The sequence below is a fragment of the Sphaerodactylus townsendi genome, linkage group LG09, assembly GCF_021028975.2.
Source record: "Sphaerodactylus townsendi isolate TG3544 linkage group LG09, MPM_Stown_v2.3, whole genome shotgun sequence".
NCBI lineage: Eukaryota > Metazoa > Chordata > Lepidosauria > Squamata > Sphaerodactylidae > Sphaerodactylus > Sphaerodactylus townsendi.
The window spans coordinates 41,462,397-41,488,362 of NC_059433.1; the positions used below are offsets into that span (position 1 = coordinate 41,462,397).

The 25,966-nt window shown below is 41.4% G+C and overlaps 1 protein-coding gene across 1 annotated transcript in view; it reads left to right on the forward strand.

The window, feature by feature from the left end:
- The window catches only part of PPP4R1 (protein phosphatase 4 regulatory subunit 1), a 44,934-nt gene that overhangs the window by 16,032 nt on the left and 2,936 nt on the right, over window positions 1–25,966 (forward strand). Inside the window, exons 7-18 of the mRNA XM_048507169.1 lie at window positions 768–875; window positions 2,280–2,345; window positions 3,642–3,800; window positions 5,795–5,925; window positions 6,562–7,097; window positions 18,412–18,587; window positions 19,547–19,651; window positions 21,453–21,638; window positions 23,255–23,416; window positions 23,911–24,011; window positions 24,833–24,953; window positions 25,046–25,180. Of these exons, the coding sequence (XP_048363126.1) occupies window positions 768–875; window positions 2,280–2,345; window positions 3,642–3,800; window positions 5,795–5,925; window positions 6,562–7,097; window positions 18,412–18,587; window positions 19,547–19,651; window positions 21,453–21,638; window positions 23,255–23,416; window positions 23,911–24,011; window positions 24,833–24,953; window positions 25,046–25,180 (1,986 nt within the window). The remainder of the gene's footprint in view (window positions 1–767; window positions 876–2,279; window positions 2,346–3,641; window positions 3,801–5,794; window positions 5,926–6,561; window positions 7,098–18,411; window positions 18,588–19,546; window positions 19,652–21,452; window positions 21,639–23,254; window positions 23,417–23,910; window positions 24,012–24,832; window positions 24,954–25,045; window positions 25,181–25,966) is intronic.

Sequence of the window (25,966 nt, forward strand, 5' to 3'; positions counted from 1 at the left end):
CTGACTGTTCCTTCATGTGTGAAAAATGCACCAATAAAGAGAATTCTTAGCTCAGGAAGTGTTGATGGATTGCCTGTTCTAATAAGCAGACTGGGTAGAAACTGGTTTCTTGACATTTGGTGTATTTCTCCGTTCCTTTCCAGCTTTTGTGTTGAAACATAAATTCTTGGTATTTTGAACCATGTTGTATTAGTAATGTAACAGTTTTTAAAGTTTCATCTTGATTTTCCCATAACTAAAAAAAACACTTTCAGTGAAAGTGATAAGTTGTGATTTGCAAAGCTTTTGCAAACATCAGTATTGCTTCTTTGTCAGCAGGAGCAGTGTAGCATAGTAACCTGTAGTTCAAGGTTGCAAACCATGGCAACTCTTGCCACAATCAAAAATCTTATTTCTGGCTTCCGTATTATGTGCTTGTGCAAATGTGGGTAGAAAAGGTGCAAGCCAACAGGAAGACTTGGCCTTGGCATGCTTAGAGTGCAGCACTCCTCTCTTCTTTTCTTCTTTTTTGGGGGGTATTCTGTAGTAACCTTGTATATTTGTATGAAGAAAAACATGCTTCTTCCATCAGCTTCAGGTTGGGAAGAGCATTTTGCTTCCATCCACTAATGGTGCAAGATACATCAGTCATTAAAAAACGTGTCATCTTTTCATAATTGTTTTATTCTCTATGGGCTATAATGTGATTAGCACTAGGCTGTTTTGCTGAGCACATGACATTTGATAGGTCATCTTGCATTCCTAATTGATGTCTTCCTTATAATCAGATCATGTGCAAAATGGCCACTATGGTTGGCAAGGACATCACAGAGAGGCTCATTCTTCCTAGGTTTTGTGAGATGTGCTGTGACTGCAGGACATTTCATGTTCGTAAGGTATTTATTTTTTGTAAATTTCTGATTTGGTTTTTCCATTAGTGTTGAGATGTGTATATACAACCTTTTTGCAGTTACATGCATGTGATTTGCTGCAGAGTAAATCATCCCAGAGTAAATCATCCCAGAACCTCAAGGATTTTTTTTCCAGATTTCAGAGGGAACATTTCAGAGGGAACTTATAAAATGAGAAAGGGTTGACATGCCACAGGATTCTTGTACATGGGGCAGGGGGTGGGGAGAGGAAGGGTTCTCTAGGCTTATTATTTAAACCACATATAAACAGACATGTTCAAGTCAACAATCAGTGTGTATTTGGATGCATACACAGGTGTCAGGGACCTAGGCTGTCCTGCATCCCTGCCCACAGCTATGTCTGCTGAAGCCAGAATGTCTGGAGGCAGACTGAAGGCCATACTCCACCCAGTGCACGCTCTGTGTTTTTTGGGGGGCCCTCCGCAGCGCCCTGCCCCCCCGCCCCCACACACTTACCTTAGTTCAGCCTGGAAAAGTGGCCTGTTCCCTTCGGGCTGAAAACAGCCTGGTGGGAACTACACTTCCCATGAGTCCTTGGGGCTTGCAAGGTCTCCTGGGAAGTGTAATTCCCACCAGGCCGTTTTCAGCACCCTTCGAAGGGAACAGGTCGCAGCGCTTCTCTCAGCAACCCTAGATTGTTCAATAAAGGCCAGAGAGTGTGTGGCTGACGAGAGGGTTGCAGGGGAATAGGGGGAGATTTTCAGCCCCCCCCCCCGGCATGTGCCCAGTGCAACGCGCGCACCCCAGCCTCCTGGTAGCTCCACTTCTAAGGCAGACACAGAGATTCTGAAAGGTACAGGGATAGACTTTCTTCCCCTTTAGATATCTGCCAGGATAGGAAGAGGTATTTGATCAGTTGCTTGGTCAAATATTAGACCCACCCCCCCAACATAAATTTATTGCACCTTAACAGATATGTGATTTCTAGAAACAATGGAATGGATCCAACCTTCCTCCGAGGTGTCTTTCTCCAACCTAGGTGACTCTTCCTCCAATGGAACAGCCACTGAAGTTGCAGGAAGGCTCCTTAGGCTGGGGAAAGGCATCAGATTTTGCTCGGTGGAGTAGTAGGATAAAGGCAGGATCCACCCCATAGACAGTCAGTAAATTGCTATCACATTGTTCCTTTCTTTCACAATTTCTTTCATTCATTTTTAGCCGTAAGTTTGAAAAATCTGGCTGCGTTTCAAAGTGAGGGCTGTAATGAGCACTGACTCTGGAATCCACTAAATAGACTTGCCATTCATTACAAAGCGTTGCATGGTGGGACAGTGAAGTGCTGCTTGTTTCTTCAGTAATGTAGAGTTTGTAAATAATTCTGCTCTATGTAACATTATTTGTGAGTCTAATAAATTTGTTTTTGCCTAGGTTTGTGCCGCCAATTTTGGTGATATCTGTAGTGTAGTTGGACAGCAAGCAACTGAAGAAATGCTGGTAAGTTGGAAAGCTACAGATTAAAGTTCTTGTGTAAGCTTTGATACTTTTAAGATGCTGTAGTATATGGTAATTACTATGACCTCCAGTCTAAGTACACAAAACTCTGCTGGATTTAGGTACTAATCACTTGTAAAGCCAGCAATAGATTGTACAATGTGGAGCCCACTGAAAAATTTGTTGGGGGAGAAGAAATTAAAATTTTCTCCTCTTTCTTCCTTCTTGTCCTAACTCTCAGCTTCAACAGTCCAAAGAGAGAAATGCTGGTTTGGGTCCAGGTGAGCAGGAAACTGCTCATCTAGTCCTGAAAGTAATCTGCATGATGCAGGAGCAAAAAGGATTTTCACCTTCCTTTCCCCATTCTTTTAGGGTGGGATTTGGAGTTGGAAATGCATATTTTACGGCATGATCCATCCCCCACCATTTGAAGATACTGTAAACTATTAGGGTTTCTGCCGGAGGAGTGGTAAGCTGTTGTACTGCAGTCAAAGCTCTGCTGATGATCTGAGTCCGATCCTGATAGAAGACGGTTCCAGATAACCAGTAGTTTATCATCTGGCACATGTGGATGATGAAAGCTGCCGCACATCCATGGACATAATGGGTATCTCTATGTTTGTAAATTAAATGAAGTAAAAAATAGCATGCTGAAGAATGAAAATGATCCAGGAGGGATGGAATGGAGACAGCCCTGAGTGGCACAATTGGTGGGGAGGGGCACCGAAAGCGGAGTCAGCCTGCTTGTGTACCTTGAGAGAATCCTAGGTGGGAAGTTTCCAAATCCTTCTTCCCGCTCTCGTGACTTCTTTTGGGGCTACAATTTGCACTCTTCTCTGTCTACATTTGTTATGTTTTTCTTGAGCGATAACTGTATTAAATACATATTTCCTTCACTTTAGTCCTTAGTGCACTTAAATAACTGCAAGAATAGACTTCCTGTATCAGGTGCACATGTTTGATATGACAAAAAATAAATTTGAGACCCCCCCCCCCAAATGTCTAATCATTATTGCCACATCAACATTCTTTAAGCCATCCTTTTTTCAAGTGTGATTCACCCTTTTGAGAAGATGGAGTGAAATTATTTTAGTCATTCTTTACGGATGTCAATCATAGTTAAAGGCAGTGGTATAAACAAGGAATTGTTAGCAGCAATAATCTTAATTTTGTCCATACCAAAAACTAGATGATATTTGTCCTTCTAATTAAAAAAAATCTTATGAGGCATCATTCCCTGGTAAGAAAAAAATAATTAATCTGTTCCTAAAACTCGGTATCATGTCTTGTATTTTTTAGCTTCCTAGATTTTTCCAGCTTTGTTCTGATAACGTATGGGGTGTGCGGAAGGCTTGTGCGGAATGCTTCATGGCTGTTTCATGTGCCACATCACAAGAAGTCCGTCGAACAAAATTGTCAACACTTTTTATTAACCTTATCAGTGATCCTTCACGATGGGTAAGAAAATAGTTAAACTTCTATTATTGTTTCAGGTTGTTGAACTGTATGTGGTTTCAGTGATTTAAAGGAACACAGTTTATGCTTAAAGCACTGATGACGTTGACAAGAGTTAGGGGCATATATTCATGTGAGATATACATCTCTGTCCTGTGAATTTTGGAGTAATCCATGCAGACACAGATTACATGTATTCAAATATCTCTGACAAATTATGTCTCTGTAACAAGTTATTCAAAAGTAATACCCCACAGTTCCTCTTCTCCCAAAGGTCCCCAGAGTTAAAAAAATGAAAGTTGAACTTTTGCCTGTGCTATTGGATTCTCTTCCAAGTATCTTATTCTGTTTGGTATTCTGTTTGAAATCTCAGAGGGCACTCAGGTGATGCTTTTCCAAATATTAAGAGACTACATCTATTGCAGGATATTTAAAGCAACGATACCTTCTGAGATTTTGTCCCTTAATTTAAAAAATAGAGAATGTTTCAACACATTTTCAATATAAGAGCTGTTGGCATCTTTCTGGTGCATTGTTATTCTACCCTTTGTTCAAGAAGTTTAGAATGGTGCGCATTGTCCTCCCTTTGTTTCCCAAAACCAAAAGTAAGGCTGGTGTCAGAAGAGATACTTTGGTTGTGAAAGCAAACAGTATAATGCAGAGTGAAAATACTGTTCTTATACAGAGGTGTTTGAGATGGTCCAGTAAGAACAATGGGTAGGAAATTGTAAGCAGAAAAAGGAAAACAAATGCATGGGGGAGATTCCACTGGAGCAAATAAATTCCTGAAAATCAAGCATAAATCATACTTCCCTATTAATTACTTTTTCAGCTAAATAGAATTTTAAAAAATGATATACATAGATTAGACACAAAAATATACCAGCAGTGTTGGTAGATCTACACACTTGATTCCTTAGAAGGTTTCCAAATATCTGAAAATGTCTGTACACAATTGTTGTCTATATTCTGTGAATACAAATACTGATAGAGTTCCAAGATCCTCAATCCACTGATTCATTACAGGTGGGATTTTTTCTTTCCGATTTTGTAAATACAAATCCTTTATCTCTAGCAAGGGCATGGAAAGTCCATTCTCATTGACCAGCAATTAGCCTCCAGGAGACAGGTCAATAGTTTGAAAGATGTAAGCATCCTCCAAAGTCAATGAACAAAATTGATATGAGTAATAATTTCCTGCCAGAAAAACCAAATGACTGGACATGCCCAAAGCATGTGCAGCCACAGATATGTCTGTGGGTTAAATAGTTGGACACTTTACTTGGTCTGTCACTACATGATCACTCTGGTGTCCAGTATATCCTTAACATTTTTTAAATGAAAAAGTAGCAACTGAAGATTTAGCAAGAGAGCAGGTATTAACTTTAAGTGCATATTCCATTGCTTTGGCAGGGCAATCAATCTCCCTATTCCATTCATTTCTGAGATTCTGCATATCATAGTTATTAATTGACATGAAATGTTTATGGACACATACTGCACTTGATTCCACAGTTTGTTTTTATAACCTATGGGTATGTGAATATGGATTTTTCCATATTCTGACTAATCGCCACTTTACTTGAGGATTATTTGTTGCTTAACTTTTATAGACGTTCGTATAAGTTCTTAACGTAGTTATAAATCTAACATGAGAACTTAAGTACAACTATACCCCCATAAATATATCTGAATGACATCTAAAATTAGTAGGTCTTCTCTTGGAGACAGATGGACTTGTATGTGCACATGTGTGTGTTCAGATACTGATGTGACTGAACAGCATATACCTTTTCAAAGCAATGTAGGAGGTTCATCTGTTCTTATTCTTGAGCTAGTGAGCACTATCTTGTGTTTTACTTGTGGGCCCTGTTCCCAGGTGCAAGATTCCCCTGTGACATAGTCTTGGGAACTTGCTACTTTTCCACTCCTGAGTCCTGGAGTGCTCAGTGTAAGCAGCTGTATTTAAAAGAATTCTCTGGAATACACTATTCTAGGTCCGCCAAGCTGCCTTTCAGTCCCTGGGGCCTTTTATATCAACGTTTGCTAACCCATCCAGCAGCGGCCAGTTTTTTAAAGAAGACGAATGTAAGAATGCTGAAGATCAGAACTTTGCAGAGGAGCATAGGTATGGCTCAATCAATAGTTTTCATTTATTAAGTTTGTTATTTAACATTAATTTATACAGCACTGGATATTCTAGGTTTCGTAAAGAATTAAACATATATCCAGCCTTCAGTTTTAGATGTTAGATTGCATGTTTATGGAGCTGATTTTATGTCTCCAGTGCCTTTTTAAAAGACTTCAAGACTTTTAAAAGACTTCAAGATATGTTGGTTTATGTGCTTTCTGTGTTTGTGGGAGTACCTTGACAATTTTGCCTTTGTGGGATCCATTTGGCCTCATACATTGATTAATGTTTGTTCATCTTGTTGGTCTTGAGTTCTGGCAAGCATTTTCTAAACTACAATACTAGATGAATGGAGCACCTTTTATCTTGATATGATTTTGGTCTCCAGTCTACTAAGGTAGGGAGCACGCAGCACCAGCATAAGATAAGCAAACAGGACACGACTGTCATAGCCAGGACCTTTTTGCTCCCATTTAGGCAAGCAACACATTTTCCACTTCCTTTTATACTTTGTGACCCCTCCCCCCAAATCCCACCCCAGTGTTATAGGTCTGCCACCCAAACCGGATATCCACCTATTTTGAAAGCTGTGGTAGATAATTTAACATTTCAATTTATTTATTTTTTGTCTAGCAATGAAAAAAGTATGGATTCAGAAGATATCGTAACGCACGATGTACAAAGCCAGACAGAGTTGTTGTCTTTAGAGGAGGAGGAGGATAGTGATTTTGCAAAGACTCTTGAAACCACCAAGGAAGAGAGTAATTCTGTGTTGGTTCATTACCAGAATGAAAGTGATTTCCTCCCTGAGATGACATTAAGTTGCACTTTGTCTCCAGAGCCATCCAATGAAACTGCAGATGAGACTGAACAAAGCCTTGATGATGGGAGTGTAGCAGTGCTTTTTGCACCTGCACTGAATTCCCAGGAAAACTCCCTTTCAGATCAGGAATTATATAACTCATTCCATTTCTGGAGGACTCCACTTCCTGAGATAGATATTGATTTAGAGCTTCAGGAAACTGCAGAAATACTTGATTCAGAAACTCAGGAAGGAAAACAGGAGATTGTTGGACTGGCTTATCCAAACATTACTGTGGCTAAAAGAAAAGAGTTGGAAGAGATGATAGAAAATTTGGAACCTCATATCGATGATCCAGACGTTAAAGGTATTAATGAACCATTTTTCATTCAAGATATGAATTCAGTGGCAAGAGAGGAAAGGCATTTGTGCTAATTGCTATTTGCTTTTTAAAAACTTGAGTTTAGAACTCCTATGAAGGGAGGTGTTTGCAGCAGAGGATATCCCCCCTTCCGGTAGAGATGCCTGCCTCGCGTGCCTCCCCTCCCCTCCCCTCCCCTGAAAAGCCTCTGCTTAGAATCTGGGAATCCTTCTGAACAATATGCCATGGGAGAAGCTGTAATGAGGAGAAATAGGGCAAAGCTGTCCAAGCAAGAACTGTTACTATATTCAGAATATTCATTATAGTATTTCCTTTCATGATTGTTACTGGAAGTAGGCAAGCTGCACTAATTCAAAATGAGGGCTAAATTAGCTTGTTCATAAGAAATAGGCTGCCATTTCAAGCATATCTTCCAAATCATGGTTTAGTTTCATCCCTAATTAAGATAATAATCAGGTTCAATCCATAGACTCATTGGTTTTCATATAAAATACTGCTAACTAATGTTGTATTGTTTTTTCAAGGTGGGAACCTCATGAGAAATCACAGAAGGGGAAACAGTTTAGAAATTATATCCAGGATTCTTTGGGCTTGTGCAGACTTCTAGTCCCCCTTTCCCTTCAACTTGATTGTCGATTGCTGTCAGCATTCATTGCCCTCAAATGTGTATTCAGACCTTATCAGGGAGAATATTTCATTTTTTAAAAATTGATTTTAAAAGTCACATTTGTTTACGTACTTAGAAAGCATCTCCGTCCACCCCCTCTCCCGAGTATGTAGAGACTTCTATCCTGTCTGTGGGTGACCTGGTTTTTGCTACTTTTATGATTTCCTTTCATGATTGGCCACTTCACAATGAAGTGTGATTGCTTATCTTTATTTTAAAGTCACATGTTTAGTGGGACAGGGCCTGGAATATAGTAAACTTGATCAGCTTTATGCCAGCTTTAAATAGATCTCCTGAGCATTTCATCATCACTTCACAGGAAACTGCTTTATACCGAATCAGACTCTCGGTTCATCAGGGTCAGTATTGCCTATGGCCAGGGTCTCAGGTACAGGTCTTTTACCACACCTAATGCTTGGTCCTCTTTAAGTGAGGGCACTGCAGACTGAACCTGGGACCTTATGCATGCCAGGCAAATGCTCTACCTATGAGCTAAAGCCTCTCTCTCCCCCCCCCCCCTCACTTTATTGCCTCAGCTTAGACCTGTTTAGATTTGAATACGGAATCTCAGAATTGTCTTAGTAGCAAAGTTGGTGCCTCTGGTTTTTAAGAAAGTTTGTTTTTGTCCTGTGGCTAAGATGAACTTAATAGTTCTACTTAATAGTTCTAATGAATAATAACCTATTCATAAATGACCTGGAAGTAGGGGTGGGTAGCGTGGTGGCCAAGTTTGTAGATGATACCAAATTATGTAGGGTGGTGAGAACCACAAAGGATTGCGAAGAGCTCCAAGCGGACCTTGATAAATTAGGTGAGTGTGCTCAGAAATGGCAAATGCAGTTCAATGTAGCAAAATGTAAAGTGATGCACATAGGGGCAAAAAATCCAAACTTCACATACACGCTACAGGGGTCAGTGCTATCAGTCACAGACCAGGAAAGGGATTTAGGCGTCTTAGTTGATAGTTCCACTCAATGCATGGCAGCTGTAAAAAAGGCAAACTCTATGCTGGGGATAATTAGAAAAGGAATTGATAATAAAACTGCAAAGATTGTCATGCCCTTATATAATTATAGCAGTGGTGCGACCGCACTTAGAGTACTGTGTCCAGTTCTGGTCGCCACATCTCAAAAAGGATATTGAGGAGATAGAAAAAGTGCAGAGAAGGGCAACAAAAGGATGATTGTGGGACTGGAGCACCTTCCTATGAGGAGGAGAGCTGCAGCGTTTGGGACTCTTTAGTTTGGAGAGGAGACGTCGGGGGGGGGGATATGATTGAAGTCTACAAAATTATGCATGGGGTAGAAAATGTTGACAGAGAGAAATTTTTCTCTCTTTCTCACAATACTAGAACCAGGGGGCATACATTGAAAATGCTGGGGGGAAGAATTAGGACTAATAAAAGGAAACACTTCTTCACGCAACGTGTGATTGGTGTTTGGAATATGCTGCCACAGGAGGTGGTGATGGCCACTAACCTGGATAGCTTTAAAAGGGGCTTGGACAGATTGATGGAGAAGTCGATTTATGGCTACCAATCTTGATCCTCCTTGACCTGAGATTGCAAATGCCTCAACAGACCAGGAGATCGGGAGCAACAGCCGCAGAAGGCCATTGCGTTCACATCCTACATGTGAGCTCCCAAAGGCACCTGGTGGGCCACTGCGAGTAGCAGAGAGCTGGACTAGATGGACTTTGGTCTGATCCAGCTGGATTGTTCTTATGTTCTTATGTTCTTACCCAGATTGCAGGCATAAGAAAAGATATAATTCAGGTATTTTCAGTTAGTGCTGTGTAAGTTGCGTAATATGTCATATATTAGATGCCTGAAATGTTTTATAAATTGCTTCAGGGCAGGCTTAAAAAAACTAACCATGTAAGTGTTATAATAGTTTGTGGCAAATTATTATAAAGCAGGAAGGAAGAGTGCGCATTTTAGGAAAGCAGAATGGAGATATTTCATATGGAAAATAAGTGACTATTGTGTTGCTGTGCAATCATTGTTATAGTAACGCAAGAATATAACAAACAAAACAAGTGCGGGAAGGCCTGCAGCTGACTAGTTGAGTGCCTGTATTGAAAGTCCCATGTTCAGTTTTGAGATCTGAGGAAGGATCTTGAGCAGCAAATCCTTTCTTAGAGAACCACTGCCAGTCAGAGAAGATACTAGTGAGCTAGGAAGGCCAGTGGTCTAATACTGTTATAAGACAGCTTCGTACAAACTGTTGCACAACTTGTAATTTGTGAAGTAGTGCACTCATGGCTCAGTAGCTTGTCATCCTGTCCCAAAAAGAATCAACCTGTCTTTTCTGTGTCAGCAACAAGCACTGTGTTAAAGAACAAAATCATTTTAAGCATAGTGATCTAGAAGCTGAAATTTGATCATTCAGTAGCCTTATGTTGTGACTGTGTTTTGAGCGGCTGGCTGCTGAATCTAGTGACTGCAATCAAACAAAAATGAGTAATGTCCAGATCCCATTAAAAACAAAGTGACTTACATGCCCGTATATACTCGTGTATAAGTCGACCCTCATATAAGTCGAGGCACCTAATTTTACCACAAAAAACTGGGAAAACTTATTGACTCGCGTATAAGTCGAGGGTGGGAAATGCAGCAGCTGCTGGTAAATTTCAAAAATAAAAATAGATACCAATAAAATTACATCAACAGAGGCATCAGTAGGTTAAATGTTTTTGAAAATTTATTTCCAAGAAAAACAGTAAACTGGCTCTGTAAGTGGAAAAGAGGGTCAACAAGAACAATATGGTATCAACAATAACTTTAAAAGTACAAAAACCTTAGCTCAACCAGCAACCAAGCTAAAACACAAGAGTTAAAATCCTTCAAAACTGGATTCCTCATCATCATCTGTATGTCCAAATGTAACCCAACTTAGATTTTAAGAGTGATATTATCAGAAATGGAAAATCTACTATTAGCTTCCATTGTAAACAATGGGGGATGGGGACCCCCTTTGGGGGTCAATAACTTTGGATCCCCTGACCCAAACCTCACCAAACCTGGCTGGTATCATAAAGATACTCTTCTGATGAGACCAGCCAGGTTTGGTGAAGTTTGGTTCAGAGGATCCAAAGTTATGGACCCTCAAAAGGGTAGCTCCATCTACTAATAGCTCCCATTGAAAACAATGGGGAATGGGGGCACCTCCTTTGGGGGTCCATAACTTTGGACCCCCTGAACCAAACTTTACCAAACTTGGCTGGTATCACCAGGAGAGTCTTCTGAGGGTACCCTGGAATTTTGGTGCCGCTATCATAAAAACTGCGCCCCCTGCTGGCCGGCAAAGTAAAAACACACAAAAAATTTTAATGACCCGCATATAAGTCGAGGGGAGCTTTTTCAGCATTAAAAATGTGCTGAAAAATTCGACTTATACATGAGTATATACGGTAAGTTAGCTGTGACTGTCGTATTCCATTTCTGTCAAAGAGAATTGCAAGTAATTTATTCTAGATTGTGCCCAATGGGTCATTTTCTTAGCACACTTTAAGTGTTGTGGGTGTGTGCATTTAGTTTGAAATTGACTGATTTTTAGCGTCCCTCCTGTTTCCAGTTACTTTCAGCAGTTATTGAAAACACATTTGTATTGCTTGGATGTTGTCCTTATTTGTGCCTTCCCCCCCTTCTTACAGTCCTTTGCTTCATTTGCCCACATAACTATTTAATCCTGTGGTAATACATGTGGTGGGTAATGAACTATGAGATTAGTCAGTGACCAGCGGGGATCCAGTGGGCCCATTTTCTACTATATCCCCCTCTCCACACTATTTCTTCTTGCCTCCTGGCAGCTGCCATTGTCTCTCCTCATCCAACACACCAACCTACCTTTAACTTCTTCCCCAATCCTCAACTTTCCCCTTTTTTCTTGCCCTGGCAGTGTCACCCTAAGAATAGTCTGACCAAGTTGCAAAACATGTGTAGTAGCGAGTCACTTGGGGTGGCCACTTCCAGGCCTGGCCAAATTGTGCAAATTATGCAGCAGCGAATCGCCCACGTGAGTTGTTCAGTGGCTGCTAATGGCCTTGCTAAGTCTTGCCAGTTGTGCAGTAGCAAGTCACCCAATGATTGTCACCTTCACCTGAGCGGAGGACTCGTTATCTTGTGAACTGGATTTGTTTCCCCGCTCCTACACACAAAACTTGCTAAGTGACCTTGGGGCTTCTCTCCGAACTCTCTCAGCCCCACCTACCTCACAAAGTGTCTGTTGTGGGAAGAGGAAGGAGTTTGATTGCACCCTTGAGTCTCCTTACAGGAGAAAAAGAGGAGGTATAAATCCAAACTCTTCTTTTTAATGCTTAGAAAATAAGTTGCCAGATACTGTTTTGAAAAACATGAAAGAGATTGGATAAAAAGGAATCCACGTCTATTTATCTGTCTTTCATTGTGATTAAGCCACTGTATCAGAATTTTTCATTAATTCATCTTGTTCACATTGTGGAGTATGTACAGTATATTTACCCGTTGCTATTCCAAGGCCCATATTTTATGACAGTGTTATGCAAATTCTATTACTTTAGGTTCCTGAAATATGAACATTAGCATTGGAACTTTCTCTTTAATTTGATGCAGTTGTGTATCTTAATATATTCTAATTGGTAAGCAAATTTCCCACTACAAGCTAAAAGCTTTGGTGATGGCCAACAGACAGGATCCATTGTAGAGTTCTGCCTGTTACGCAGTGAGCTGTATTAGCAGATGTTAAGTCCAATAGAGATGAAAAGGGCAATTCATACTGTGGCAATGATTGTTTCTGGCAGTTTGCCAATTAAGACAGAGGTCACTGTGTTCAGTTATGTTCAGTCTAGGTTTTTAGGTCTTTCAAGAGGCCGGGACAGAATCATCTTCTGAAAAAATAAAACAAAGATTCAGTGTTGAGTATATGGCTAGAATGTTAGGAACGAACTCCGTATAACTGTGCCTAGCAATGCCCAACGTAAAAAGAAAGATGCTGACCTTTGAACTACAAGTATAATAGATCCATAGAATTAATAATAATATAAATACAGCAAATTCTGAGTGTTCAAAGAGTTTCATACTCAGCATCTTATTAATCCTAACATTTCTCTGAGATAGGTTTGCATTATTATCCCTGTACTGTGGAAATGAGGAGAAGCTGAAAGAGAAGGTGAACATCAGGCTATCAGTCTTGTGGCTGACGTAACAGTGGAACCATGGAGTTCATCTTGATGGTCTTATGTGCCATTCCACATGGGGACTGCACATGCACACGCCCACCACGGAGAAGAATAGTAAGCTTTTCTTCAGTATTCCTGTAGCGACCAGAGGTCTCCTTCCCCTTTTGAGACATAGGGGGGAAGATTTCCCACTGAAACAGTCACGAGGTTGGAAGGGGAGGGAGCAGTGCCTTCAGTTTTCTTTTCACTGCTGCGTTGAAAGGACATGTACATCTGGTGCTCCTGTTTCTCTGTCAGCCTAGTGATTTGGTCTTTGGCATTGATGTGGAGAAAAATGACCTGGCTCTGTTCAGAAAGTGCTCCAAGTGTGGAGTGAAGATGGTGAAGAATCATACAGTGTCTTCTTTGCCTTGGCAAGAGTTATATCCCAGTCTCATTCAAACCCTGTGCCCAGCTGAAGACTTGCCTCGTCCAGGCATCAAAACTTAAAGCCAATTTGTATGAACACTCCTTGGTGCTGGATACTTCCATTACATCTAGGATAAGTTGTCCAAGACCCCCTCAGTTGCTTCGTCTCTGACTACTCAGCTGTTTACTTTGGGGCAAGCCAGCATGGCTCTGTCCTTACACCCTCCATCGAAGACCAATAAGTAGTCCAAATTTGAAAGGGAATATTTCCCTCATCCTAAGTTCTCTACTTATGTCCAGAGATCAGCTTCCAAATCTCCCCTGAGGAAACTATCATCTTCTCTGAGGGGTCACAGTTCTGGCTATTGAGGGGAACAGTACCAGTCCACACCTTCCCTTCCTTTGAGCGAGGATACAGCTTTCAGGTTGGCCAGTGAACATACTAGTTCTTCCTCCCATTCTGATATATTGGAGATGAGGAGCAGATCTTCACCACCGAGTAGACTGTCTCTGAGTATCAGAGCTCCCTGGTTCAAGGACAGATGCCTCAGGATGTTGGGATTCACCAGCTGGCATTACCCGTGGCAGCATGGAATTCATGCGAAGCCAAGATGTCAAGAGTTGTCAGCCGCTTCCACCTCCCAACACCAAGCCTCCCCAGCATCACAGTTTGACTTTGTCAGGTAGTCACTGAGAGTCTGAGTCTTCAAGAGGTGGACTTGCCTGTTGGAATAGCCATTGTCCCAAAGTCAGTCCCAACTCTGATTTGTGGAGCACCTCACTCCTTATGGGATTAAGGAAGAGGAAAGAGCGCATAGGTCCTCATCAGTTGAAATTGTGCCACCAACAGCTGCTCCCCTCGAAGAAGGTTTGCAAGGCTCGCCCTGCCAGGTATCCAGGGAGGAGTCCTTTCATAGATCTGCAACTTTCAACAAACATGTTGGGCACTGTGATGTTTCCTCATGGAGTTGATAGACCTTGGCCATACTCCGCCCCCAGTCATTCTACATGGGGTGGCCCTCTTGTGGTCATAGCAGGAGTAGATCTCTTCACTCTATTTACAGGCCATTGTCATTGACCCCTGGCCATCGGCAGACAACCTGGGCACCTGAGAGCCCTCAATGCTGAGTGTCTCCTCAACGCCAGGATTCCATCAATCTGCATCCTTATTGCTGCAAACATTAGAGTAGCCCTTGATGCCATGCTTAATCTAGCCCCTCTTGAGGTCATCAATGTCAGGTGTCCTCCAGTCCTTGAAGCAGCAAGTTGCCTAGACTTCAATGACACCAAGATTCCTCCAGGAACTGTGATGACAGGTGTTCACCTGATAATGACAGCATCTCACTTGATCATGTGTCAGTGGGCCTAGAGGTTCCTTGGCTGAGGATTCCAGTGGAGCTTCAGATCTGTCTCCAGAGGAGTTTGACCAAACATCAGAGATTTCGCCCTCCTATGATCTTACCATGTACTCAGAACAAATCGTTTGCATGGCCAGTGTACTGAACTTAACCCTGGTTGCTCCATTAAATGGGTTGATAGATCCTGTGGTGGGCTGCCTGCATTCTTCTGGCAAGAACCCAGTGGCCCTTCCAATGTCCAAAGCTTTCCTGGACATAGCACACAACAACTGGGCAAAGCCCTCAGTTAAAATTCAAGAACCTGTATGTGGATTTGTTTTCAAGCCTCCCCCCCTCCTATTTGATGGTGACCAGGGCTCTCCCCTCATAATACAAATCAGGCTCCCAGACCTTCCCTCAAGATAAGGAGGGCCTCTTTATATGGTTGAGGGATTTAATATGGGGATCAGTCTGCATAGGGTGCCTGGTCTGAAGCTGAATCTTATTTGCACATTAACATGCTAGAACTGCTGGCAGTGAGACTAGCCCTCATCTCTTTTTCAGTGCTGATATCTGGAAAGAGTATCCAGGCCATCACAGACATAACCATGATACAGTACTACATCCTGAAATGGGGGGCATTGGTTCCCTGTGCCTTTTGCAGAGAGGCCATCCACTTGTTGCTTTGGATGTTAGACCACAGCATTTCCCTGTCCACCATACATGTTGTGGGGAAGGACAACCTATTAGTGGGTGCCCTAAGCAGGATAGAATTGTCAAATCATGAGTAGTCTATAAATTCATATTATCTAGGCAGGGTGTTCAAGATGTGGGGAAGTCTAGTAATAGATCTGTTTGGTTCACCCAAGAACTCGAAGTGGTCTCAGTTTTGCTTCCTGCCTGCTTTCCTGTGCACATGGCAAAGGATGTTGCTGTATATTTCCCCCCCATTGCTACTACCCAGGGTGATTGCAGGTGGACCGGTTATCTTTTATCCTGATTGCTCCATCATGGAGCAGGAGACACTGGTTTCCAATGCTACAGCAGCTGGCGAAGGGCCAAGTGCACTACTTCCCCCCAGTTAGGGATCTCCTGTCAATAGATTCATTGTAAGCAGGGTAATAAACCATTATTGTTTCTTGATACACTTCATTATACATTTTCAATGAGTGAGGTTTCATTTGATTATCTCACCCCCTTTGGGCTCACATGGTCTGTTTTACTGGGAGAGCAGTAGTGCAGAGTCTGTTTAAGTAACTTCAGTAATATAACTGGATTGTCTGTTATGCCTGTATGTGTTCTGTGTTTAAAGTGTGAGTAAATTAATTCAGTCTTACCCCACCTGCAAGATGGTTACCTTGATTTTTTCCCATGTGGGACTGCACATAACACCACAAAGATGAAAAACAGTGTTTCACTTACTTGTAACTGTTGATCATCAAGTGGTCCTCTGTGCAGGCACAAATCCTCCCCCGTTCCCTGCTGTGGACTGTTCCTTCAACACTTACCTGTTGGGGATCACTTACTTCTCAAGGGAACTAGTCTGCAGCAAAAGTTGGAAAACAGAGGAGGTTTCTCCCTTCCCCTCCTACCTCATGACTATTTCAGCAGAAAATCTTCCTGCCTACAGCTCCGAGGAGGAAGCAACCTGTTGCTACAGGAATGCCTGAACAAAAAGCTTGCTGTTCTTCTAGGCCTGTGCATGCACCATGCCACTGTGTGACTGCACAGAAGACTATTTGATGAACAACAGTTACAAGTCAGTGCAACAGTGTTTTTCTCTTAAATTTTATCAGGCATCCAATACATATCACCATTTTTTTTTTAAAAAAGTGTGTGTATTGATTACAAAATTACTTGTTTGATTGCCTTGTGAATTTACGGAATGGAAAGGGAGGATATAAATGTCACACAGCTTAAAAAAAAAGCATTGCCATCCTTTGCAACAATAGTAGTCCCTTGATGTAGGCCAGTGGTTCTCAACCTTCCTAATGCCTCGACCCTTTAATACAGTTCCTCATGTTGTGGTGACCCCCAACCCTAACATTTATCCATTTTACAGATGGAGAACACTGATGCAGAGAGTCTTAGACGACCTCTGTGAAAGGGTCGTTTGACCCCCAAAGGAGTCCCGACCCCCAGGTTGAGAACCACTGATGTAGGCCAAACCTGAGTTTATCCACTGTCCTTAAAAGCAGTCAGATTCTGTATCTTCAGGGTCAGTTTCCCAGGGGAGATAAATGAGCTTTCAAAAGGAAAAGTTTAACCATTTCAATCAATTTCTTTCAGTATATTTTGGACGATCATCTCTGTTTAATTTGTAATTAGATATTATCCTCAACTCTGGTTGTATGTTGACTTCCCTATGTGGAATGACAGTATGTACTAAAAACAGTGCTTTTGGTTCTTGTATTAGCATCAGTATGACTCAAAAGCTCTGTCTCAATTAAGTTGGAGTTTTTTTCATGATTTTGGCCAAATATTCTGCTCTCTCTAAATAAAATCTTTCAGTATGAACTTAGTTGTCAGGTAGTTGCTGGTGAGCATGTTGAACTCGTAGAGGCATGTACACTTTCAAGTATGTGACAAGAAGCAGTGGCTCTCAAAGAAATTTTGGAAAGAAAGAGCTTTGTATATTAAAATGGATTAGATGGCTTCCTAAACTGATAAGCTTAGGAAAGCGTGCTTTTTTTAAAAAAAAAGCAGGAATAGTGCCTTGAATTCATAGTCCCTTGAATAGTGCCTTGAGTCCAGTAACGCCACTTAGGCAAATATATGAGTAATGCAGAAAGAAAAAAACCAGGACAAAACAGGCATGAAAAGAAACATTAAGCAAGTTAATATAAATTAACAGAGGCTGATTCTGCACGGGCCAAAAACAGCAGTGTGAAAACGTGAAAACAGTATAAACCCTTTTACACTGTTTTAAACCCTTTTACACCGTTTTCACACCGTTTTCACACTGCTGTTTTTGGCCCGTGCGGAATCAGCCAGAGAAAAGGAATTTGAAGGGCAAAAGGGGATGCTGAAAGATAAAGGCGGCTTAATGGGGACTAGCTGCTGGTGAAAGAGTTGTGGGGTTAAAGGAAGTAAAAATTTCCTTTTGTAAAATGTGTGCTTGTTATGAAAATGAAACAACACTTCCTTTTAGTAATATTTGTGTGTGTGCTCAAATGTCTTTTCTGCTAGAACTGTACCATATGCCATTCTGCAAATATGTAATGCTTTATACTTGTTTGTTTAAAGCACATATAGTTTGCTTTTCTATAATCTCAAACCAATTTACAGATACACTAAACCACATTTCTAAACAAAGCGAAAAAGTACTGACAACGCAGTATGAAAAACAGAGTCTCTTGATTCTGTTCATTTCTGCAGCTGATGACACCTGAAAAGCTGAGCTGAGAGCCAGTTGGCATCTCGTTCTTTTCTGCAGTTAAAGTAAAAACAGCAGCACAGCAACTTTGCGCCCCTGGAGAAAAATAGTTCAACATTTGGAGCAAGTGGTGGTATAACCCTGCTTCTAGCCACTGAAGTTCTCACCACCTGCATTGATTAAAACGCAGGACATAATTTGAAGAATTCAGCAGTTATAGGGGCTATTAAAGAGAGAGGGAGAGCCTATATATGGGTGAGCAACTATGGAAAGTACAGCTGGATTTTTAAAAAAGTTTGTGGTTTTGCCTGTGAAGTAAAGATGTAATATACTATCCATAATTTTGACGAACAGCACAAGTGGAGGTACTCTCTGCTGCCCTCCGTGCCTCAGGTCTGGATCCTCTAGAAGGAGCTACTGGAGGTTTTGGCAAGTTGGTCGACTGTCAGAATGAACGGAGGATCAAAGTCCAGTTGAACTGCAAATTAATTCAGGATGACGCTGTGCCTTCTCTCAACAGTGCTGTTGAGGTAAATATTTAGTTGCTTTGAATTTATTACTTAGAAGTTGGATGGGGAAACCCTTATTGTTAGAAAAGAAATAGCTTTATTTTTATACCTTGTAAGAAACAGGGCCTGCTCTAAGGTGAAGCAATGCACAGTTTTGCATAATTGGCATCTTACAGAGGAGAAAGGTGTCCCTTTTCAGAACTCTGTTGATATGATTAAATTTTTGTCCTTCCCCAACCCCCACAGCTCATTGCAAAGAACTCTAAAACAAAAATTTTATAATTCGTCAAAAATAAATGAAATGTTTACCTTTGTTTCCAGTAAAAGCACTGTACCTCAGCTGGCAAATGGATAAGATAAATTTGCTCAGTACCTGCTTCATCAAGGGGGCAACTGCCCGCCTGTAATTAACTGAGCAAAACAAATGTTATTAGGGAAGTTCTATTACTCATTGGTGGGAAATATGATCTGCGTGCAGAAGGTCCCAGGTTTGGTCTTCAACGTCTCTAATTTAAAGGTCACGGAGTTCAGAAAAAAAACTTCCTGAGGCTTTGGAAATCTATTGCCACTCAGTATAAACAAGGGATCTCTAGCCTATGGGCCTCCAGATGTTCATGAATTACATTTCCCATCAGCCTCTGCTAGCATGGCCAAATGGCAGAGCTGATGGGAATCGTCCATTAACATTTGGAGGACCATAGGTTGGAGACCCCTGGTTTAGATGGATTACATATACCAAATCAATCCTGTGATCGAAGGCAACTTCATTTACTCATTTGCATAAAGTTTCTAGGGCCCTTTGTATTGGCTTGCTGATGGAGAATGAATATGTTTGGTTGTTAACATGTTTGGGGGAGTAGAGTGGGTTTATATATATCCAGTTCTAGTTGTGGTAGAACACTGTAAAAATATTTCTGAAAGGTTAATTGAACTAAATTACTGTTCTCGAATGTTATAAGACATTGTTTTGTTCTCCACAGAATATTGTGGAATCTGCTCTTCGCTATATTCGCAGTGATTCAGACTTGGACTTGAGCACTAACAGTAGTTTCAGTCCTGAAGACGAAAAAAAATCTAAAATTCAGGTATTTACAGAGCTTTTTGATAACAGTGTACGTCAAATATTTTTAAGACAAAAATGTTGTTGGCAGTCCGTTTTGCTTAAAATTGTCTATTGTAGTTTTCCTCTTTATAATACTGAATTTTGATCCTTGCAACTGTTGTTCAAGCTTCTTGGCAATAGCTGGTTCATGACCGCTTGAGTTGCCAATGTGAGTTGTGCATATAGTTGGACAAGCATTGGCACATGTTTTATGAGAATCACAAATGGTTGTACCATGTCAAGCTATGTAGACAGCTTTTCATTTCCTTTTTGTTGTAAGGATTATCAGCTTTTTGAGGCCAAAGGAAAACATTGCAGAGCATGCATTCTGACACCGTGGTAATCGGTCTCATCCTTCTTTCACAGATTCCTTTGTCCTTTTGAGTTCTATGGAAGCAATGGCAGGGAGTCAGTCCCAGTGACCATTTTGCTATTGATGTTGGGAAAATGTTCATGGGAACTATTATTCACTTCAAGCTGTAGTAAAGTTGGAGTCAAGAAGTCAATGCCCGTGATTGCTTTGCTTTGCCTCTTCCGAACATGACAGACACAGGGTTTTGATTTTCCACTTTTCTTAGGCACAGTCATGCAAGATGAGCAACTATTGCTATGTCAGGGGTCAGTGCAGCTATCTATATTAAAGCCAAAGGGAAATAGAGCCACTCAAGGGACACAGCCTTTTCTACTGCAGTGAGGCTGCATCATCCATACTGGTTAGGCCTGCTCCCTATGCTTACAGGCAGGGTTGTGTAAATTTTTCAAAAAACACACACCCTTGGTTCTAGGGGGCTGCCTCTTCTAATTTGGAGAGCCCTGCTGCTGCAGTTAGGTGCTAGGCAACCTCACTCCACAGCAGACTTGCTGAAGCACAATGAAAAGTCAACAAAACTCTTCAAAAATGCCCAATACACAGGGGCAGATAGAAAAGAAAAAGTCTCCATGACTGATCTCCTTGACCTTGGGCATGGGACTGTTGAAAGGCCAATCAGACCTTGCCAGGCAGGACCCTCTGGAGCTCTAGAGGTGCCAGTTGCCCAAACGATTACTCATTTGAAGCCTCAAAGAAAACCCTGGATACTGAATGAGAAGAGCAACCACACGCTGTCCCACTCCAAAAGCCAGAACCCCCCCCCCCCTCCAATCTGTGTTGGAGCCAGAGGCTCCAGGTGCCTCTCCAGAGCCTGCTGGCACACTTTTTCCATTCCTGGTTTGTGGGTCTAAAAGAAAAAGCTCCAAAATAGCCTCTTCCTCAGTGGTGTTTTTTTTTTTTTTTTGCATTCCAACAGAGCAGGGGAACAAAACTAGGTAGGCACTGGGACCCAGCCGGAACATTCTAAAACAAATCTGATGGATAAATTTACAATTCTACTTTAAGCTTTATGTGGGAAAGAGTATAGACAGGGGGATGGCAGAATATGAGTATAATAAATGTTATATATAAATTTATTTGGGTATTTTGTATTATTATACGCGAATTACACACTTGGAAATTATGCAACTCCTGTAAGAAGAGTGGGTGTGTAAGAACATTTGTAGCCTGGTCCATTTCAAGACCATGCTTGAGTCAGCCTACAGTGTTTGTGATCTCCAGATACGTTGTTCTCATAATATCAGTTTGTTTCTGTTACTGTAAAATATCTCCAGATAAGGAAGGAGCTTTCAGAAATTTAGAAGCTACTCCAGGACTTTTTAGCAGGCTTTAGTTATTTCGTTTCTCCTTCAGTGGAAATTTCCATGAAGCAGATGTGACCAGCTATATTTTTTAATTCTCCTTTCCCTTTTAGGATGTTGTACCTCAGGCCTTGCTGGACCAGTATTTATCCATGACAGATCCCTCCCGTGCTCAGACTGTTGATGCAGACATTGCAAAGCATTGTGCCTACAGCCTTCCAGGTGTGGCACTTACCTTAGGCAGACAGAACTGGCATTGTTTGAAAGACACATATGAGACTCTAGCCTCTGATATGCAGGTAAAGAAATGGGTCTAGAAAAAGTCCATGTGTTTAGACTGTTTCGGTTTCTCCAGCATTCTAGGAAGAAGCTGAAAGTACCTTGATTCTAAAAGTGGTGTTCGGTGAATGTAAAAGAAAAATGATGACATTACATCACTTTGTTACTGGATTTTTTTGTGGTAGCTCTCCTTTGTTACTTTGACACATATTTCGCAGTGTTATAAAGAGTAGTGAAATATCAGCATTGATTGGAATTTCTCCATATTGTGTGGATAGTAACCTATAGGCCTGTTCCAGTTTATTCCTTACAATTTAATTGTATTTCTAAAAATTCACAAGTATTGGCTTGTCATGGTAGCCTGCCATTATATGTTATTTCCACTAAGCCAGGGGTCTGCAACCTTTCTTGCTCTCCAGATGTTCACGGACTACAATTCCCATCAGCGATGGCAGGGGCTGATGGGAATTGTAGTCCATTAACATCTGTAGAGGCGCAGGTTGCAGAGCCCTGCGCTAAGCCATTCCTTTCCCTTCCCTCCCCTCCCCCTCTGACAAATGCAGACAGCTGTGAAATGGGGAGAGGATCTTTGTGCTGAGTTTCTGGAGCAGACTTGACTGTTACAAGTAGCCTGGTCAGTGACTTTGTGACTATTAAAATTCATAGATAGGAAGGCACCTTCTATAGAATACCCCCTTACTCCAATTTAGCATCCCTATATGTTATAAGGTAGTACAGTCTTAGTGAAGGGGACTAGCCCAGGGCTACCCCATTAACTTTATGGCTAAGTAAAAATTTAAATCACTGTTTTCCAGATTCTAGTCCTATACTGTAATCACTCTATAGGCTTTGCAGTAATCAAATACTAAATCCACTTGTGCAATAATGGAATTAAAAGCAAGAATTAGAAAATAATTTTGCTCTGTACTAATATTAACCAAATAGGGTTTTATAATATTAATGCAAAGCCAGATTTATTACATTCCAGGCAAAGATGCAAAATCAGATCAAGAGCCTAGTCCTGTGTTTTGTTGTACTATGCTGGAGAGTCTAGAATTGTTCTCAGGTACCCAGTACTGGTCCAATAAATGTATCATGCTGGAACTGAGTACTGCCTCCAGAGCGGGAGGCAAAGAAAGCATCTCTTTTGCCAGCAAAAGTGTTAATAAGGCATTGGATTGGTACTAATGTGTATATTCTGTTTGTGTTATCCTTCAACCAAGAAATACACTACCACCCTGGCTGTGATCAGTAAGTGTATTGGGTATTGGTTCCCTGTTCCTAAACAACTGGGAAGACCAAAGTATGTGAAGTATGTTATGGTAGTCTTTGTTGTACATTTTCTGATGGAGGAACTGGACCTTATGGAAGACAGTCAGCAGTCTAAAACTATCAAGGGAATAGGAGAATGAGATGTGGACCTCAGCAGTAGCCGTGTATCTCCCATAATGGCTAGTTCCCAAATTGGGTTCAGATTGTAACTGTACAAATTGTTTAATTATTGTTGTCCACAGCCCTGAAGTGAAGTAAAACTGGTCAAATATATGACTGTGCAACAAAACTTGAGTAATTGAAACCATTTTGTACAGTTTATTTCCGTGCACTTAATGGGTGAATGTGTGCTCTTTTCTCTTAGTGGAAAGTTCGAAGAACATTGGCATTCTCTATACATGAACTTGCAATCATTCTTGGAGATCAGCTTACAGCTGGTGACTTGGTCCCAGTCTTCAATGGATTTTTAAAGGACCTTGATGAAGTCAGGATAGGTGTGCTTAAGCACCTATATGATTTTCTGAAGGTAAATGATACTTTACGCCTACTTAAAATGAACTTTCCTCTTCCATGCATCTACCCCCCCCCCCCTTCTCTCAAAAGTGGGTGTATGTTTTAATTTCTCTTCTAGTGGAATGCCCTCCTCAAGGAGATTTGTCTGTCTCCCTCTGTCACTGTCTTCTACAAGCAGGTGAAGTTTGTTCTTTGGTGTTTCCTCATTTATTCTTACTATCCTTCCTCTCTGCTTATGTGGTTTTATATATTTATGTTGTTTGTGTTTATATTGTATTTTATTTGTGTTTTAAGTGCTTTTTAATGTTTTCACTGACTTGAGGATCTTGAACTGGGTGGCATAAATGTCATAGAAAAGTTTTAAATAAATGTTGGTTCTCAGGTTCCAGGATGTTGCAAGGAGATCTGGAAGACCTTTTGGGGACATCTTCATTTAAGCTAAACATCTTGTTCAGATTCAGTTGATCAATGCTGCACGACCTTGATGATTTTCATATTTTCTTCCAGCTGCTTCATCCTGATAAAAGGCGGGAATATCTTTATCAGCTTCAGGAGTTCTTAGTGACAGATAACAGCAGGAACTGGCGCTTCCGAGCTGAGCTGGCTGAGTATGTATTATTACATTTACATTATGCTTCTTTTCCACTGAGCTCCAGTTCAGCAAGGATGCTACATTAGCATTAGATTTATGTGCTGGGTTTAGGAAGAGAGGAACTGAAATCTGCAGAAGACATATATATCCTGACAATACTGCCAAAATTTAATCTGAACATTGTTCCCTCCAGTGCCTCTGCCCCACCCCCTCGAGCAGGGGCCAGCCTGCTGTAGCCTCCAGCAAGTCCCGCGCATGCCACTCTCCGCCTCTCTAGCATCTCCGCCGCCTCTGCCCCCCCCCCCAGCAATAGCCACCCAGAGCACAGGCACCAGGCCCGCCAGCCGAGGTGCGCGCACATGGAGCCTAGTGGTCCAGGCCAGCCTAGATGTGTGTGTGTGTGTGGCGATTCCCCCCCCACATGACGAACTCTGTGCGCGCGTGCCCACAGAGAGGGCTCTGAGTGCTACCTCTGGCACCTGTGCCATAGGTTTGCCGCCACTGGTTTAGGACTTTAAAGATGAATGTCAGTATCTTATATTGTTCTAGTTGGTAACCAACCATGAAAGAACCAGGGAAATATAGTCCCTGTGGTGAGTGCTTGTTTACAACTTGAGTTAGCTGAAACTTCCCAACAGTCTTTTAAAGCACATTGTGGTAATTCAAAGTAGAGTGAACGTGGGGCTCGATTGCAGACTATAGAGGTTAATAGTACATAAAATGATCAAATACTGTTTTTTAGCTTGAGTATATGAAATAACCTGCTCTGTTTTCAACAGATTATCCTCTTCTTGAATTTTGGCTAGTCTTGACCTTTCCTTTGTTTTATTTTTGCAGGCAATTGATCTTGCTTCTTGATCTGTATAGTGCCAGAGACATATATGATTATCTACGACCCATTGCTGTCAGTCTTTGCTCAGACAAAGTTTCCTCTGTTCGTTGGATAGCCTACAAACTGGTATAAACAAAAGTGTAGCCATTTAAATGAACTATATATAGTAAATATTTGTAGAGTGTAACATTCAATGGAACCTTTTACTTGTGTTCCAGGTTAGTGATATGGTTAAGAAGCTGTACAGTGCTCCAACACCAACCTTTGTAGTAGACCTCATGAATGAGCTTGTTGAAAGGTTCTATAGATGCCCAAAGTGGTCTGGCCGACAAGCATTTGTTTTTATCTGCCAGGTAAGAGTTTCTTGGGTGCTTTTAGTTTTCCTGATTGAGCTACAGCTTAGTACTAGTTTGTAGAGGGATTGTTTTAATTAAGACAAATCATTGAAGGGAAGCAAAGTAAAATAGAAGTCCAGTGGCACCTTGGAGACTAAAAATTATTCCAGCATGAGCAAGACTGTAGTTGTCCTTGAAAAGATAGGTGGTTTATGGGATGCTACTTCCTTGACATGTCTGTAGCAAGTCCAGTGCCGTTTCTTCTTTAGCTATGATAACTGGTCACTTAATAAATCAAAGATGGAGTCTTTGGTAGCAGCTTTTCAGAGGGACCAAAAGGGAGGCCGGAGGACCACAAAAACAGAGCTTTGTAGATGGCTCCTGGGTCAGGATTAAAGAGCTCTGATTGTATTTAGAGGGTGTGCTAAGGAAGAATTTTCTTCCAGCAAGAGGTGACTTTTTGCTCAGCTCCTTTGCCCTTGCTTATATGTTCAAATAAGGAGCTGCTGTTCTTAAGGGGAGGTATCTGAAAGATGACATCTTAAAAAGTTAATGCTTGGGAAAGGTTATGGCATGGGTCTCCCATCAGAAAGGGAGGGAGCTGGTGTTTTTGATAGGGGTATAATCCACCCATCTCCCCCAATAGGATTGCCTATCAAGTTGCATCTTACCTTTAGGCTTACAATTTTTGTTAGCAGATATTTTCTACCCAGCAACCTACTTGGCTTTTCCATTTTTGTGGATTTTAGAAGCTCTCGTGTGTAAAGATAATGCCAGATCATTTGGGAAATTTCTTTTTATGCT